Source organism: Ostrinia nubilalis, chromosome 1 (assembly GCF_963855985.1).
Source record: "Ostrinia nubilalis chromosome 1, ilOstNubi1.1, whole genome shotgun sequence".
NCBI classification, from domain to species: domain Eukaryota; kingdom Metazoa; phylum Arthropoda; class Insecta; order Lepidoptera; family Crambidae; genus Ostrinia; species Ostrinia nubilalis.
Window position 1 is genome coordinate 16,754,490 of NC_087088.1, and position 19,429 is coordinate 16,773,918.

At 48.4% G+C, this 19,429-nt stretch overlaps 1 protein-coding gene across 1 annotated transcript in view; it reads left to right on the top strand.

Moving 5' to 3' along the window:
* LOC135071896 (uncharacterized) overlaps window positions 1-19,429 on the top strand; it is a 41,625-nt gene that overhangs the window by 21,811 nt on the left and 385 nt on the right. The window contains exons 13-17 of the mRNA XM_063965797.1: window positions 5,229-5,346; window positions 5,658-5,708; window positions 5,832-5,979; window positions 9,842-10,012; window positions 18,931-19,111. Of these exons, the coding sequence (XP_063821867.1) occupies window positions 5,229-5,346; window positions 5,658-5,708; window positions 5,832-5,979; window positions 9,842-10,012; window positions 18,931-19,111 (669 nt within the window). The remainder of the gene's footprint in view (window positions 1-5,228; window positions 5,347-5,657; window positions 5,709-5,831; window positions 5,980-9,841; window positions 10,013-18,930; window positions 19,112-19,429) is intronic.

Here is a 19,429-nt window from a genome sequence, read left to right on the forward strand (position 1 = left end):
CAATCGTCAAAATCATTTTTGCTCGAGTCTTTGCATCTGCCGCTTCTGCGACTGCACCCGTTCCTTCTTGCTTTAGGTACTTCTCTGCACCCTCCAGAACTAGCAAGTTCTCCACTGCGAACGCCCAATCGTCGAAATTTTCGCGACCTTTTAACTTTGGCACGTTAGCGAGATAACTAGAACTCATTTTAACTGACTCAACACGAAAAATACTACAAAACTATTTTTTCACTTAAAATGGGTCTGGGCCCATAACCTATAAGTAAAACGAGTCAGTTGCTGACTTACGACTGTCTTTTATTTTTCTTTTTTTTAATTACTATATACTATTTTGATATACATACCACAGATAATATAATACTAGTACAGATGCATCATCCCATACTCGAAATGTGGCCGACCTAAGTCTTGAAACTGCTCGGGCCCGCTTGGTTTCTTAGTGGTGATAACAGATCGCGCTAGTGTGCCGCAGCGGACTTGACCATCGTCCCGCGGTTTGCGACCCGCTAATGCTTTCTATTCTAGCAACTTGAGTGGAGTATTTATTTGGCGTGCTATGTCAAAAGATGGCGCTAAAGCCAATAAGTTTACTGCTTTGTTTATGAAGACATGTAAATAAGCAAAAAACAGATTAGAGACACTATTGAAAATTTCGGCATGGTATAATAATGTTCAAGTAGCACAATGATCACAGCCGACGCTCAATATCCAGCACCATGGGTTCGTATCCCGCTTCAAATTATCATCATAAAACTCTAATTTGTTTTATTTTATTAGGTATATAAAACAGGACAATATCGAAACATGCAGTAATAAAGGTAGAGATATCAATAAAAAACTTATTTTTTTCGTAAAAATATTCAGAAATAATTATTATGTAAAAAAAACATAACCCTCCTTCTGGAGCAGTCAAGTAAATAAATATCAAATGAACTGTTCGTAAAAAATACAAAATCTAGTTTTAGTTTTTCGTACTCGTATCCTTAGATTAATAAGGTTTTATTAATCTAAGCTCGTATCGTAGTTTATTCAAAAATATGCCTACATTTTAATCGACTTGCACAAACAGGTTTAAGATTTAGGATTATCTGTGATTTAGGTTTAGGTTTTTTGTTGCATTCGTTTGCGCGTCACTCGCGAAAATAATAGCACCTACCTATTTATTTACGAGTAATAATACCGTGCTAGCACAAAATATACCTAGGTAGCAAAATATTATTTACTTATTTAATTATTATTTTACTGATGTTTTATTCCTTCTCTCTCTCTATTTATCGTCGCCGAATACGTAGAATTTCGTCCAATTACACCATGCTACCGATCCTTATCACTCGCGCGTAATTGTATTGCTGTCGCGCTCGCTCACTCACTGTGGACGGCCCGTCCCCGTCGTATTACTTTGCTCTGTGGGGCTCGGCGGCGCGCGACCGGACTATAGCATCATTTTCGATTCACTTACACGTGCTGCGTGAATGGCTGGCATGCATACCTATTAAGTGTATTGACGTTACTGGGATCGGGAGTAGCCCCAATGGATGGGTACCTGCCTACCAAGCTTGTTTTCATTTAGCGCGCGACACTGGTCTTTTTAAATAAGTAGGTAGATAAGATTAATAATTCATAAATTAATCGTGTGCGTTACATCAGCGACATGGTGACGCTGGTCGGGATGTGCTTATGTGGAGGGGTTGGTGCTTTGTATCCTGTAAATGTGTCGAGAGTCTACCATTTGTACCCGGTAAGGTTGCGGAGTACTTAATTGGTGAAAATGGGATTCCGCTGCGGTGATGCTTGAAAACGTTACTGCAGCAGCGACATGATTATTGCCTATTAGCCTTGGCCAGATTTAAGGTGTTTCAATAGGTGGCTTGTATTTGGGGTTACCTACGCCATATCGAATGACAAATGATCGAAAATCAAAATATCGAACACGTTTCATCGAACGATCAAAATATATATCGAATGCTCAAAATATCGAACGTTCAGAATATCGAACCATCAAAATATCGAACGATCAAAATATCGAACGATCAAAATATCGAAAGTCGATATAGACGTTTTTATTAAATTTCATCACGCATCATTTCTGAACTTTCCTTTTTGGGACAGGCTAGGCTTATAATAGGTCCCCACGGACATTATTCTCAAAATTTATAAACTTGAAGAAATGATGCATGATGAAATTTAATAAAAACGTCTATATCGACTTTCGATATTTTGATCGTTCGATATTTTGATGGTTCGATATTCTGAACGTTCGATATTTTGAGCATTCGATATTTTGATCGTTCGATATTTTGATCGGTCGATGAAACGTATTCGATATTTTGATTTTTGATCATTTGTCATTCGATATGGCGTAGGTTGTATTGCCTTTCCATGGTCAAGCAGCGACGTTTGAGCCCCCCGTGGTAACGTTTTGGGGATTTCCATTTCTTCGAACGACTTTATTTATTTATTTACTTATTTAAGGCTCACAAAACAAGTTACAGTCATATTTAGGCACAGATAATAATCCATAGATTAATCTAAACCGCAACTCTTAACTCTTAACATGATGTCGAATATTATCCCTTTCTATTGAAGACGCTAAATAACCTTATTAACTGAAGTATAAGTTGGTCCTTAATTTCACACTAAAACTTTTCTTCGTAAGTACCTACCTTAACGTTAAACATGGTAAGGCTTACGATTTGGCTTTTTATAATATGTCTTCACTATTGACAAATTAACATTGGAAACTTTTTTGGCTTATGAATAAACTAAAGTTTTCCTGTACCTATATGTAATATAAAAGCTGTATGTTTCTTTCATTAAATAAATAATAAATATATTTAAAGAGATTGGCTTGGTTGGTTGGGCACAAATGTCGCTGCTAGACCATGGAAAGGCTCAAATATAAGCTACTTATTGAAAAAAATTAATCTGGCTAAGGCTAATGGGTAAAAATAATGTGGCTGCAGTAACGTTTTCAAGCATTACTGCAACGGACTCTTATTTTCTTCAATTACTCCGAAATCTTATTGGGCAAAAATGCTAGATTCTCGGCACATTTACAGGATTTAAGGCTCTACCTTTTCCATGACATAAGCACATCTTGATCAGCGTCACCATATCGTCGCTTGCCTCTCTAACTGACGTAACTGACATTTTGCAAAATTTTCAGGCGATTAGATAGATCGATTCGTCTTGCGAAATTAATTAAGATGGTGTAGATAACTCAGTTTCGAAAAAAATTTCAGATATGTCACCTAGAGAGGCAAGCGACGATATCTCTGAGTTAACGCACACGAATGAATCTGCATTTTGATTTTAAATAAGTGAAATACAACTTGATGCAGACTGACATGTATTTGGGAGAGAACTTGCTTAAGGATAATTACCTACTGTCTACCGTAACATTCGCTGCCTGCCGCTCGCGCACCCTGCTTCTACTTTCAATGACGCCAATCCAATGGGCCGCGCGGTCGCGTCTCGGCATGGCCAGCTACAGCTAGTAGGTATGGAGCGTGCGAGTGAGACAGCAAAGCTCTCACTTTGTTTATGTTGTGGCCGAATTTAATAATTAACAATGGAATTAAACAGGGGATTAACAATGGGTTCACTTTAATAGGTACTAGGTAAAGATTTTTTTTATTTGCTATACATCTTAAAATAAATTAAATGAGTAAAAAAAACATTAACTGCACCTCTGCACCGCACCTACCTACTAACAGCTCTCTGCGTGGCTGAAACGTTGACTGGCGGATAATGCTCTTAACATTATGAACAAAAGGTGGACCTTAAACATTATTATGGGCAATACAGTTTATAACCGACTACACCAGAAAAAGGGTTATGTTTTTCCAGTGTATGTAGGTCTTTAGATTAAGATTCGTCTTAATTATTATTGTGAGTGACACTGGGTAGGTTATCATAATTGGAAGGAAAACAATCGAACCTTTTATAGCCACGATAGCCGAACGGTGAAGGGGTCGGAGTGGCCGACTCGAGATCCGGGGAACGCGGGTTCGAATCCCACCGCCGCTCGACTATTGTGGTGAGCCCACTTGTAACACAAGCTCATTTAGTTTAACACGAGGGGCTAATGGGACTATTGGTAATATTTGGAATACAAATTGCTAATAATCTTAAAAAAAATCAATATTGTCGATTTTAGGCGCCACAATGCACAATGTTAGACAAATTATAGCCGAACTTTTGTAATGCTAATTTGTGTTTCTTTCATTTTTATTTGAATGTAGATTTTTTTTTTTTGCATTTTACAAGAAATATGACAATTAATAAAACAATAATTTGTTGCAAAACCAAACCTATTTTAGTATTTTTATAAGTGACGAAATAAAACAGCAGCGATGAGCGCCATCTATTACATCATTTGTAACTAAATGCTACTTCTACAGCGCTGCAAAAACGATTGTTTAAGACTTCAGTTTTTACTAATGATAAAATTTTATTATATGAAGAAATATTGTTTAATTGAATCATTCACTGTGTTTAAATGAACAAATTAATGTGTAAAACATTTTTTCATTATTGTTTACTGAGCATTAGTGACTTTTTACAAACGTCTTCAGAAATTCGATACTTATGTCGCCATCTAGTGAGATTGATTGGGAATGATTCAAGATTTATAGGCATCGGGTTCCCGTGTACATACTTTCCAACAGTTTCCAACATGGCAAAAATCAGAACCAGCGATCCGGTATTGACGGTGGCGCCCCGCTGTCAATGTCACGGATAGGACAGTTCAGGATATAGCGTCAGCGTATACTGCATTTGTTTATTAGACAAAACACAGTAGGTCGCGCGTCACGACTGACGCACATCTTGTTAGTATATAAGCAGTTAATAATTAATAAACTACGCTCTTGATTATCGCACACGCATCCAGCTGTTGTTCTCCCAAAATTGCGATTTCCGTGACTATATGCCTCTTGAAATTTCAATCGGTGATAACCGCTTGTGGAAGGCCGATTGAAATGTGCAATCACGGAGAATCACGTCGGGGTCACCAATTTGGCTCCTGAGCAGGGAGACGACAAATGAAACAGCTGGATGCGTGTGCGATAATCAAGAGCGTAGTTTATTAATTATTAACTGCTTATATACTAATAAGATGTGCGTCAGTCGTGACGCGCGACCTACTGTGTTTTGTCTAATAAACAAATGCAGTATACGCTGACGCTACAAGTATATTGGGTCTATAAAAACGTTTTACTTCACAGACCACCAATCGGAGTCGAAGCTGGGAATGAGTTCTTCTCGTCTCCGCGTGCCGCTACTGCCTGACGACCATAACTTGCGCTCCTATCTGCTCAAGCTGAGGATCTGGTTTGGGGACCCGTGAGTTATCAAACTATCACATAGGCTTCTTTACTCTGACACTGAGCTTTAAAATTTATAGTAATTCAAAGGATAAAAAAATGAAGCAAAATAAATTCGTAGGAGCGCTTGTTTTCTAGCTATGGCAATGAAATGTTTGCTTTGCATGGAAGAAATATGTAGATTAACTCTGATAATATCTGATTTTGCCCGCGAAAGATCAAATTCATAACATGGCACTGCTTATACATTATTATCCATATGGAAGGATCTTTTAATTTATGCGCACCACGAAGGACCATATTTTATTTATCAATATGTTTTTTTTTCAGAGCTAAATCGCTTCATTACTTTGAAATTGAAAATGCTCACTACGAAGTTAGGTGGGTTTGTTTGTTATTATTACGTATTTAATTTTTTTTTCACTGTTTGTTTCCCTAATAATGTAAAAAAAAATGAAGAGCATCATTTTGAGTAGTACATTATCTTTGTTTCCCTAAAAACAGATATCGCGACAAATGCGAGGAAGTGTCATCTTCGTTGAAGCAACGCGCCACTTTGTTGGGCGAGTTCGTAGCGGAGCAGATGAGTGGATTATCGCAGGAAAGGGACTGTTCCGTGGCCAGTGTCGACCTGCATCTGCAGGATATCATGGTAAGAACATCTTCTATAAGTGTGGGCTGTAGTAAGCTCTTCTATTCTTTAGCTATGAGCGAGTATTATCCAGTGCCGTATTATCCATAAGGCACTTTAGGCCAGTGCCTAGGGGCCCACTATGACCAGGGGCCCAGCACTCCCCGATTAAAAAATACAAAAAAAAAATGTTAAAGATTATTTTTTTGCAACAAAACCACCTCAAAACTTCGCCTTATTTTGGTTTACACATTCAATCGTCATATTTCTATATTATTGTGTCATGTAACGTTGGCATTACATTAAGGCTTTGGTTTACATGACAGGTCGACGGTCGACGCCCTTCAGAGGCTAAAAAGCCTCACTGCGGAGGCTAGGGAGAGGGGTGAGGGTGTGTTGGCTGTATCATTCGATATAGCCAACGCTTTCAATACCATCCCTCATTCCACAATACTGTAGGCACTTCAACATCACAGAGTGCCTCAGTACCTTCGAGCGCTGCTGGCCGATTACTTACGGGACCGCGAAGTCCTTTATGTTAACAGAGACGGCCAGCTCAAACGGCGCGGCGTAGCCAGCGGGGTTCTGCAGGGTTCGGTGCTCGGTTCACTCTTGTGGAACCTAGGCTTCAACTGGCTCCTCCGGGGCGTCCTTCTTCTTCTTCGGCCCACATGAGTGTCATATGCTATGCGGATGACACTCTGGTCACTGCCCGGGGAAGACATTTGGGGCCGCGGCACGGCTGGCGGCGGCGGGCGGCACATTAGTCGCTCGCAGAATACGGCACCTCGGCCTGAAAGTCGCGCTGGAGAAGACTGAGGCCCTCTTCTTTCCGGGGCCTCGCCAGCGCGCCCCTCCCGACGCCCACATTGTGGTTAAGGACGTTAGGATTGACGTCAAAGGCCAGATGAAATATCTGGGCTTCACTCTTGACGGGAGGTGGCATTTTAGCCCGCACTTCAACGGGCTAGCGCCACGCCTCCTCAAGGCAGCCGGCGCACTGAGTTGGCTCCTCCCGAATTCGGGAGGGCCACAAACGAGGTGTCGTCGACTTTATGCCGGCTTTCTGAGGAGCATGGCGCTGTATGGCGCCTCAATTTGGGCGGACGCACTCAACAAGAGGGAGAATGCTGCCCTTCTGCGCAGACCCCAGCGGGCCATAGCGCAAAGGGTCCCAAGGACCTACCGCACGGTAGGGCACGCTGCGGCGTGTGTCCTTGCTGGTACTCCTCCTTGGGAGCTAGAAGCTGGGGTCTTGTATGTCATCTATCATTGGATGGCAGACCAGAAGGCGCGTGGAAAGCGCCCAGCCCCGGAGCGGCGCGGCGCCGCACAGTGTTGCCGGTTCATAGTAAGTAACGGACAAAATTATTTTCGATTTGAACTTAGTACCTTATGTCAGGTTTGTATAGAATATAACTATATCTAATAGAAAAATACGTTTTTTAATTTTGAAATTGGTACAGATTTTAGTACAAACTTGGAACAAAAATGAATGCAAAATATCATCTAACTTCAGCTTAATAATTAGGGTTTGTGGCTTTCCATAGCTCGATAGGCTTATATCATCCAAATGTATTTCTTGGGGCACCTTTGTAATGACGTTAAGTATGTTACCATGTGTAATTGACCGCTTGTTTACAGGAACTTGATCCAATTCTCAAACAGCGTCTCGGAAAAATTCTTAGTTTTGAGAATCGCAAAAAACGGCGCCGGTAGTATGTCGTAGCAAAATTTGTTTTTACAACATGAAAATATAATATCTGAGGATAATTTCTAACAATATTTCGTTACGGAAAGTAATGGAAAGTATGTACTTTCAGCCTTGTGAGTATAATTTTTAAGGTAGTTTTCAATCACTTATTTTGTTAATTTTTATTAAATAAATAGGCTTAAGTTATACTTATAAACACAAGTACATTTTCTAAAAGACAGTACCTTGAACTCTAGAACCCATATTTTTTATCGTGTAAATATTGTCAATTGACAAAACAGTGCCTAAATGAATAAAGCAATATTTTTGTTCCAAGGAAACCTTGTTATCGGACGCCCTACTTTGACCAGTCATATTTTCATTTCTGTTAGGAATCTATCTTCAGTATTTTGCATTTTCACGACACACATATTCAGTTTGAATAATAGGTAATCAATTTTCGTTTACGTTCAGTTTCCAAAATTTGGTTTTTGTCCGGCCGTGGCAACACTGTGCGCCGTCAGGCAGGAAGAGCGCGAGATCATGATCGACCGCTGGAAGAAAGACATGACTCGCGCGCAGTTTGGCCGCCGCACTCTGGACGCCATTGGTCCTGTTCTGGACTAATGGTTGGAACGACCGCACGGGTGCCTCACGTTCCGTCTGGCACAGGTGCTGACCGGGCATGGCTGCTTCGATTCGTACCTGCACATAGAATCGGGTGAGAGGAATCCCCGCTGTGCCACAAATGCGGCGCGGCGGATGACACGGTGCAGCACACCCTCGCGGTCTGCACAGGCTGGGAGGAGCAGCGCCGTGTCCTCACTGCGGTCGTGGGCCGGGATCTTTCGCTTCCGAGCCTGGTCAACGCCATACTGGGAAGTGAAGGATGCTGGAAGGCGGTCGCCTCCTTTTACGAAGAGGTCATGCTTCAGAAGGAGGCAGCGGAGCGTGAACGGGAGAGCGATCCTCTCGCCTCATAGCTCCGCAGGCGGAGAAGGGGGTGGAGAAGGCCGTTGTACGACCGTTCTACTCTGCCCCAGGTGGCCCGATCCTCTCGCCTCATAGCTCCGCAGGCGGAGAAGGGGGTGGAGAAGGCCGTTGTACGACCGTTCTACTCTGCCCCAGGTGGCGGCCAGCAGGCCGGGGGTGCGGGGGCACCCTTGTCACCTCCGTCTGACGGGAATGGCTTGGCGTTTCGGGCCATTCCCGTCGGATCCCCACAAGGGGGGCGTGTAGGGTCCGCCGTGTAGGTGAGCTGTCGTCAGTGGTGGTGTCGCGGAAGTCTAAGGCTACGGCCGGATACTCGCGATACCCCCACTTGGGCGATGACAGAACGCCGCGGAGGTTTTAGTGGGTATACCCCGTCCTTTTCAGGACGGAGCAGCGCCCTTTTTAGGGCGCCGGGAGTCCCACACACCACCCTGTCCCCCGGCAGTGGTGTCGGTGCGCAAAGCATTTCCTCCGCGACAAAAAAAAATGGGGGGCCCGAAACGAGCTGTGCCTAGGGGCCCCGAGATGGTTAATCCGGCCCTGGTATTATCGATACCTTGCATTCAAATCCCTGCTACTCCTTTATAACCAGGATTTACGAAGTTGTTGCGAAGTACAGGGCACTTCATCTATCAGGACCTTTCGCTCATCTCTGATCAGTTCCCGGAGAATTTCTCATATAATCAAGTTTCAAGGTCTGAGTCACCAGTAATTTAGGTTTGGATATGATATTTAAATAGTAACACCAGAGTTGGCTTTTCAAAAATATCACAGTTTTTAACCTGAATATTCTTCTCTTATGTTCTGATTAAATTCGTTGCGAGTCAATGACAGTTTAACTTTCCCCCGGGAAAAACTTGACCTTCGGTTCCTGTAGATCCTGGCTACACAGGAGATGCAGCGGTGGGAACGAGAGGTGGGAATAGTCCCGTAACCTGTTGCATTCGGTACAAAAGTACGAGTATCATTTTTATGACAGGTACATTCAGGGGGCGTAGTGTGAGTTTACGTCAAACGCATTCGATGTCGTCTGCGTAAAAAAGTGTCATTAAATGTATGACGGATTGTACAGCGCCCCTAGCGGAAACTTTCAAGAACTAAACTCTTCATATATTTTTTTAACGCACTCGCTAGTCGACGTTTGATGCAAACTCACACTAATCCTTCAGGTTTAGGACGTTTGTATTTTTCTCCCAGAACGAGCTGAATTCCTGCGTGATAGGAATCGGCTGGGTTCGCTGCGGCGGCGCGCTCGAGCGGGCGATCCTATACAAGGCGCTGGCCGACCGCGTGGGGCTGCCATGCGCTCTGCGCCGCGCCGGCAGCGCGCACGCCTGGTGCGAGATCGCTGTGGCTGAGCTGGAGCCGGTAAGGAGCGTTTTAGGAGCTTGAAGGCATCTTTCATTGCAGCAGGGAATAGTTCCGGAGATATTACACCTCCCTGCCTAACGCTTTGCGGCAGAGGAATCACGTGGTCATGTACTCGGCTCGACATCGCCGTGGCTGAGCTGGAGTCGGCGAGAAATATTCCAGGAGCTTGAAAGCATTTTCTAATGCAGTGGAGAGATACCCTGCCTTACGCCTCGCTAAGAGGAATCGCCTGCTCTTGTATTCGGAATGACATGGTGGTGACTGGTGACATTGCAGCGTGAACTTATAAAGGTTGTGGAAAGGCGCCGGGTGCAAGTTTCTAGTCTGGAAATCTATGGGGCCGGCCTGTGTCTAGAAGTGGGCGTCCTGTGCCATAAATGATGATGATAATCATCGGCTGGGTTCGCTGCGGCGGCGCGCTCGAACGGGCGATCCTATACAAGGCGCTGGCCGACCGCGTGGAGCTGCCGTGCGCTTTGCGCCGCGCCGGCAGCGCGCACGCCTGGTGCGAGATCGCCGTGGCTGAGTTGGAGCCGGTGAGAAACAGTTATTACATCATTCAGACAGTTCAGGAGCTTCAAAGGATCTTCTATAGTAGCAGGGAATAGTTCCGGAGATATTACACCTCCCTGCCTAACGCTTTGCGGCAGAGGAATCGCCCGTCATGTACTCGGACTGACATGGTGGTGACATTGCAGCTTGAACTTATAAAGGTTGCGGAAAGGCGCTGGGCGCTTAGGGCGCTAACCGGGCAATCTGTAAGAACGCTTTGATATTTAGGCGACTTAGCAGCGCGACAATCGCGCAACAGATGCGCTGCCGATAATTTCATACTATATGACAGCGGATACATGTCTTCACATTATAAAAACGCCGCTGCCGCCCTACTGTCGCGCTTCTCACGCCCTAATGTGAAAGCGGCCTAAGTCATTAGGGGAAGTCTTGTGTCCAGCAGTAGGCGACCTGTGCCATAAATGATGATGATGGTCATCGGCTGGGTGCGCTGCGGCGGCGCGCTCGAACGGGCGATCCTATACAAGGCGCTGGCCGACCGCGTGGGGCTGCCGTGCGCTCTGCGCCGCGCCGGCAGCGCGCACGCCTGGTGCGAGATCGCTGTGGCTGAGCTGGAGCCGGTAAGGAGCGTTTTAGGAGCTTGCGTCTTCTAATGCAGTTGGGAGATATCCTGCCTTATTGCTGAGGAATCGCGTAGTCATGTACTCGGCCCAACATGCTTGCGACATTCATTAAAGGTTACAGAAAGGCGCTGGATGCAGGGCGCTATCAACGGTCCGATCGTAAAGGCTTGTTACCAGCACTAGGCGCTCTGTGCCATAAATGATGATGATAGTCATCGGCTGTGTGCGAGATCGCCGTGGCCGAGCTGGAGATGGTAAGATACGATATTACGTCATTTAGACAGTTCAGGAGCTTGCATCTTCCAGGGCAGCGGTGAACAGTTCCGGAGATATTACACCTTGCTTTACGCCTCGCTGCAGAGGAATCGCCTGCTCATACTCTGCCTGGCATGCTTGCGACATTACCGACTCAGGTTGGAATAAGACAGAGGAACTTATAAAGGTTGCAAAAAGGCACTGGATGCTAGTAACTTCCAATCTGGGAATCATTGGGAGCGGCTTGTGTCTAGCAGTGGGCGTCTTGTAGCTGAAATGATGATGTGAGTCATATTACCTGCCTAAACTCGTGTGTGATCATCGGCTGGGTGTGCCGAGTTATACAAGGCGCTGGCCGACCGCGTGGGGCTGCCGTGCGCTTTGCGCCGCGCCGGCAGCGCGCACGCCTGGTGCGAGATAGCGGTGGCTGAGCTGGAGCCGGTAAGGAAGAACTAAGACATTTCCAGGAGCATGAAGGCATCTTCCGATGCAGCAGTGAACAGTTCCGGAGATATTACACTTCCCTGCCTAACGCTTCGCTGCAAAGGAATCGCCTGCTCATACGTATACTCAGCCCGACATGCTTGCGACATCACCGGCAAGAGCAGCGTTTATGGTCACCTGATGCAGGCCGCTACCAACCGTCCAGTCTAGAAATCAATGGGGGAGGCTTGTGTCCAGCAATGGGCGTTCTTTGGCTGAAATGATGATGATGATGATGAAACATCTATTGCGTAAGCTCCTGCGCAATATTCGGCCGTCCTATACAAGGCGCTGGCCGACCGCGTGGGGCTGCCGTGCGCTCTGCGCCGCGCCGGCAGCGCGCACGCCTGGTGCGAGATAGCGGTGGCTGAGCTGGAGCCGGTGAGGAGGGTTTTAGGAGCATGAAGGTATCTTCCAATGCAGACAGTGAACAGTTCCGGAGATATTACACTTCCCTGCCTAACGCTTTGCGGCAGAGGAATCGCCGCACGCCGGGTGCAAGTCGCTACCAACCGTCCAATCTGAAAGTCATTGGGGAAGGCTTGTGTCCAGCACTTGGCGATCGCCGTGGCTGAGCTGGAGTCGGCGAGAAATATTCCAGGAGCTTGAAAGCATCTTCTAATGCAGTGGGGAGATACCCTGCCTTACGCCTCGCTACAGAGGAATCGCCTGCTCTTGTATTCGGACTGACATGGTAGTGACATTGCAGCGTCAACTTATAAAGGTTGTGGAAAGGCGCCGGGTGCAAGTTTCTAGTCTGGAAATCTATGGGGCCGGCCTGTGTCTAGAAGTGGGCGTCCTGTGCCATAAATGATGATGATAATCATCGGCTGGGTTCGCTGCGGCGGCGCGCTCGAGCGGGCGATCCTATACAAGGCGCTGGCCGACCGCGTGGGGCTGCCGTGCGCTCTGCGCCGCGCACGCCTGGTGCGAGATCGCCGTGGCTGAGCTGGAGCCGGTAAGATACGATATTACGTCATTTAGACAGTTCAGGAGCTTCAAAGGATCTTCTATAGCAGCAGGGAAAAGTTCCGGATATATTACACCTCCCTGGCTAACGCTTTGCGGCTGAGGAATCGCCCGTCATGTACTCGGACTGACATGGTGGTGACATTGCAGTATGAACTTATAAAGGTTGCGGGATGGCGATAGACAGTCTGGAAATCAATGGGGGAGGCTTGTGCTCGTGAGGAAGAATTAAGACATTTGCAGGAGCTTGAAGCATCTTCAAATGCAGCAGGGAATAGTTCCGGAGATATTATTACACCTCCCTGCCTGACGCTTCATTGCGACATTCTTTCCAGCAACGCAGCGTGACCTTAAGGATTGCGGGAAGGTGCTGGATGCAGGCCGCTACCAACCACCCTATCTGAAAATCATTGGGGGAGGCTTGTGTCCAGCAATGGGTGTCCTATTGCTAAAATGATGACGATGATGAAACATCTATTGCGTAAGCTCCTGCGCAATATTCGGCCGTCCTATACAAGGCGCTGGCCGACCGCGTGGGGCTGCCGTGCGCTCTGCGCCGCGCCGGCAGCTCGCACGCCTGGTGCGAGATAGCGGTGGCTGAGTTGGAGCCGGTGAGGAACGAATATTTAGAGCTAGACCATTACAGGAGCTTAGTTAGTTAGTTAGTTAGTTTTGCAGGGCAATCGAATACCGCACTTAGCCTCCTGATTGGGCCATTGTGCGCGATTTGTGGTTTATCTTCCTACTCCAACCACCCCAGATCCCCCGAGAAGGCGAGCAGCCCGTCTAGGCTGCTGCAGGCCTCCATTACAGGAGCTTGAAAGCATCTCCTAATGCAGCTGGAAATAATTCCGGAGATACACCTCCCTGCCTAACGCTATGCGGCAGAGGAATCACGTGGTCATGTACTCGGCTCGACATCGCCGTGGCTGAGCTGGAGTCGGCGAGAAATATTCCAGGAGCTTGAAAGCATCTTCTAATGCAGTGGAGAGATACCCTGCCTTACGCCTCGCTAATAGGAATCGCCTGCTCTTGTATTCGGACTGACATGGTAGTGACATTGCAGCGTCAACTTATAAAGGTTGTGGAGAGGCGCCGGGTGCAAGTCTCTAGTCTGGAAATCAATGGAGGCGGCCTGTGTCTAGAAGTGGGCGTCCTGTGACTTAATCAATGATGATGATCATCGGCTGGGTTCGCTGCGGCGGCGCGCTCGAACGGGCGATCCTATACAAGGCGCTGGCCGACCGCGTGGGGCTGCCGTGCGCTCTGCGCCGCGCCGGCAGCGCGCACGCCTGGTGCGAGATCGCGGTGGCTGAGCTGGAGCCGGTGAGGAACGTTTCAGGAGCTTGCATCTCTAATGCAGTTGGGAGATATCCTGCCTCATTGCTGAGGAATCGCGTAGTCATGTACTCGGCCCAACATGCTTGCGACATTCATTAAAGGTTACAGAAAGGCGCTGGATGCAGGGCGCTATCAACGGTCCGATCGTGAAGGCTTGTATCCAGCACTAGGCGCCCTGTGCCATAAATGATGATGATAGTCATCGGCTGTGTGCGAGATCGCCGTGGCTGAGCTGGAGATGGTAAGATACGATATTACGTCATTTAGACAGTTCAGGAGCTTGCATCTTCCAGGGCAGCGGTGAACAGTTCCGGAGATATTACACCTTGCTTTACGCCTCGCTGCAGAGGAATCGCCTGCTCATACTCTGCCTGGCATGCTTGCGACATTACCGACTCAGCTTGGAATAAGACAGAGGAACTTATAAAGGTTGCAGAAAGGCGCTGGATGCTAGTAACTTCCAATCTGGGAGTCATTAGGAGCGGCTTGTGTCTAGCAGTGGGCGTCCTGTAGCTGAAATGATGAGTCATATTACCTGCCTGAACTCGTGTGTGATCATCGGCTGGGTGCGCCGAGCTATACAAGGCGCTGGCCGACCGCGTGGGGCTGCCGTGCGCTCTGCGCCGCGCCGGCAGCGCGCACGCCTGGTGCGAGATAGCGGTGGCTGAGCTGGAGCCGGTGAGGAGCGTTTTAGGAGCATGAAGGCATCTTCCAATGCAGACAGTGAACAGTTCCGGAGATATTACACTTCCCTGCCTAACGCTTTGCGGCAGAGGAATCGCCGCACGCCGGGTGCAAGTCGCTACCAACCGTCCAATCTGAAAGTCATTGGGGAAGGCTTGTGTCCAGCACTTGGCGATCGCCGTGGCCGAGCTGGAGCCGGTGAGGAACATTCCAGGAGCTTGAAAGCATCTCCAAATGCAGCTGGGAATAATTCCGGAGATACACCTCCCTGCCTAACGCTATGCGGCAGAGGAATCACGTGGTCATGTACTCGGCTCGAAATCGCCGTGGCTGAGCTGGAGTCGGCGAGAAATATTCCAGGAGCTTGAAAGCATCTTCTAATGCAGTGGAGAGATACCCTGCCTTACGCCTCGCTACAGAGGAATCGCCTGCTTTTGTATTCGGACTGACATGGTGGTGACATTGCAGCGTGAACTTATAAAGGTTATGGAAAGGCGCCGGGTGCAAGTCTCTAGTCTGGAAATCAATGGAGGCGGCCTGTGTCTAGAAGTGGGCGTCCTGTAATCAATGATGATGATCATCGGCTGGGTTCGCTGCGGCGGCGCGCTCGAACGGGCGATCCTATACAAGGCGCTGGCCGACCGCGTGGGGCTGCCGTGCGCTCTGCGCCGCGCCGGCAGCGCGCACGCCTGGTGCGAGATCGCTGTGGCTGAGCTGGAGCCGGTGAGGAACGAATATTTAGAGCTAGACCATTACAGGAGCTTAGTTAGTTAGTTTTGCAGGGCAATCGAATACCGCACTTAGCCTCCTGATTGGGCCATTGTGCGCGATTTGTGGTTTATCTTCCTACTCCAACCACCCCAGATCCCCCCAGAAGGCGAGCAGCCCGTCTAGGCTGCTGCAGGCCTCCATTACAGGAGCTTGAAAGCATCTCCAAATGCAGCTGGGAATAATTCCGGAGATACACCTCCCTGCCTAACGCTATGCGGCAGAGGAATCACGTGGTCATGTACTCGGCTCGACATCGCCGTGGCTGAGCTGGAGTCGGCGAGAAATATTTCAGGAGCTTGAAAGCATCTTCTAATGCAGTGGAGAGATACCCTGCCTTACGCCTCGCTAAGAGGAATCGCCTGCTCTTGTACTCGGACTGACATGGTAGTGACATTGCAGCGTCAACTTATAAAGGTTGTGGAAAGGCGCCGGGTGCAAGTCTCTAGTCTGGAAATCAATGGAGGCGGCCTGTGTCTAGAAGTGGGCGTCCTGTGCCTTAAATTAAAGGGGCTACCGTGCGCTTTGCGCCGCGCCGGCAGCGCGCACGCCTGGTGCGAGATCGCCGTGGCTGAACTGGAGCCGGTGAGGAACAAATAAGACATTCCCAGGAGTTCCAGGTGCTTGAAAACATCTTTCAATGCAGCGGCTCCTGCCATAAGCCTCACGGTAGAGCAGTCTTTCCCAAAGTGGGCGATAACGCCCCCTTGTGGGCGCTGCAGGCTTAAAGGGGGGCGGTAAGAGACCCAGAAAAAAATCGGGACGTTGTGTAGAGGCTTGGGAGGCGTCATCTATTAGGAGGACTCTTAGACACCGACTGAGCTCGACTCTTGACTACAAAAATGGGGGGCGCTAAAAAATAATTTATTCTCAAATTGGACAGTAGACTAAATAAGTTTGGAAACCGCTGCGGTAGAGGGATCACCTGCTCATGTACTAAGACCGCGTGGGGCTGCCGTGCGCTCTGCGCCGCGCCGGCAGCGCGCACGCCTGGTGCGAGATCGCCGTGGCTGAGTTGGAGCCGGTGAGGAACATTCCAGGAGCTTGAAGGCATCTTCCAATGCATCGGTGAACAGTTCCGGAGATATTACACCTCCCTGCCTGACGCTTCATTGCGACATTCTTTCTAGCAAGCGCAGCGTGACTTAAGGGTTGCGGGAAGGCGCTGGATGCAGACAGCTGCCAACCTTCCAGTCTGGAAATCATTGGGGAAGGCTTGTGTCCAGCAATGGGTGTCCTATTGCTAAAATAATGATGATGATGAAACACTATTGTTATAATAGTATTCGGTAAAAATAATATTCGGCCGTCCTATACAAGGCGCTGGCCGACCGCGTGGGGCTGCCGTGCGGTCTGCGCCGCGTCGGCAGCGCGCACGCCTGGTGCGAGATAGCGGTGGCTGAGCTGGAGCCGGTGAGGACTAATTATTACGTCATTTAGACAGTTCAGGAACTTGAAAGAATCTTCTAATGCAGCAGGGAATAGTTCCGGAGATATTACACCTCCCTGCATAACGCTTCGCTGCAGAGGAATCGCCTGCTCATGTACTCCGACTGACATGGTGGTGACATTGCAGCTTGAACTTATAAAGGTTGCGGAAAGGCGCGCAGGCTACTAACCGGGCAGTCTGGAAATCAATGGGGGAGGCTTGTGTCCATGAGGGAGAATTAAGACATTTGCAGGAGCTTGAAGCATCTTCAAATGCAGCAGGGAATAGTTCCGGAGATATTATACTTCCCTGCCAGACGCTTCATGCATGCTTGCGACATTCATGAAGCAAGCAAGCAGCAAGCGCAGCGTGACCCGAAGGGTTGCGGAAAGACGCCGGGTGCAAGTCGCTACCAACCGTCCAATCTGAAAGTCATTGGGGAAGGCTGTGTCAAGCACTAGGCGCCCTGTGCCATAAATGATGATGATAAATCATCGGCTGGGTGCGCTGCGGCGGCGCGCTGGAGCGGGCGATCCTATACAAGGCGCTGGCCGACCGCGTGGGGCTGCCGTGCGCTCTGCGCCGCGCCGGCAGCTCGCACGCCTGGTGCGAGATAGCGGTGGCTGAGTTGGAGCCGGTAAGGGAGAATTAAGACATTTCCAGGAGCTTGAGTCTTCCAATGCAGCGGTGAACAGTTCCGGAGATATTACACCTCCCTGCCTAACGCTTCGCTGCAAAGGAATCGCCTGCTCATACATATACTCAGCCCGACATGCTGGCGACATCGCCGGCAAGAGCAGCGTTTATGGTCACCTTTATGGTCAAAGGCTGCGGAAAGGCGCTGGATGCAGGCTGCTACCAACTGTCCAGTCTAGAAATCAATAGGGAAGGCCTGTGTCCAGCACTAATAAATGATGATACCGGCGCTGCGCCGCGCCAGCAGCGCGCTTGAACCTGAACAGTTCCGGAGATATTACACCTCCCTGCCTGACGCTTCATTGCGACATTCTTTCCAGCAACGCAGCGTGACCTTAAGGATTGTGGGAAGGATGCAGGCCGCTACCAACCGTCCAGTCTGGATATCATTGGGGAAGGCTTGTGTCCAGCAATGAGTGTCCTATTGCTAAAATGATGATGATGATGAAACATCTATTGCGTAAGCTCCTGCGCAATATTCGGCCGTCCTATACAAGGCGCTGGCCGACCGCGTGGGGCTGCCGTGCGCTCTGCGCCGCGCCGGCAGCGCGCACGCCTGGTGCGAGATTGCTGTGGCTGAGCTGGAGCCGGTGAGGACTAATTATTACGTCATTTAGACAGTTCAGGAGCTTGAAAGGATCTTCTAATGCAGCAGGGAATAGTTCCGGAGATATTACACCTCCCTGCCTAACGCTTTGCGGCAAAGGAATCGCCTGTACTCGGACCGACATTGTGGTGTCACTCTGGCTAGCGCAGCGTATGACGTCTACTTATAAGGTGGACAAATGACCTTGTGAAGGTTGCAGAAAGGCGCTGGATGCGCAGGCTACTAACCGGGCAATCTGGAAATCATTGGGAGAGGCCTATATTCAGCAATGAATTCGTGTGTACCACAGTTCTGTGGAGCGTTTTGTACGCTTATGAATTACATGAATTATTATGAATTACAAATCTAAGATCATGAAGTGTCATAAATCACATCAAAGTAATTTCTTCCCGTATCAAAATACATAACCCTTTACTTTAACAAGCCTAACATGATCAAAGTAATTGTTTTTGGACCTTAAGACAAGCGAATTAGGTACAAAATATGGTGAAAACTAATTTCCACTGCTTTACAAAGAGTTAACTATCTTCTCATCTTTCTTTCTCAGGGCCAGCACCTAGACCAAGTAGAGAACTACCCAGCCGGTCTTCTCCGCGCCAACTACGTAGTGGACCTGATGGAGGCGCCGGGGCGGCTGCTGCCCCGCGGCGGGCACGAGGCGGCGCGCGTGTGCGGGCCCGCCTGCGCGCCGCCCTACACCGCGCACCAGCTGCCCGACGTCTGCCGCTGCGAGAACTGATAGACTAGTGCCTGTGGTCTACTGCTTCAAGACGTATTGTGAGTGGCTAACCCATCGTTTACATCTGCGAAGCTGGCCTGGACTTACCCCCTCATTAACACTAAAAGACTGCTGTCACCCTGCCCTACACCGCTGTCAAGCTGCCCGATAGAGCTCGAAGACTGTAGCAACTGCCGAGCTTATTCTAGTGACTACAAACTGCCCCAATGCCGCTGCTGTATTATCTGCTCAACTTGTGTGATTTCACCAAGCTGCCGCTGTGAAAGAGAACTGATAGACACTACAGTGCCTGTGGTCTACTCCTATA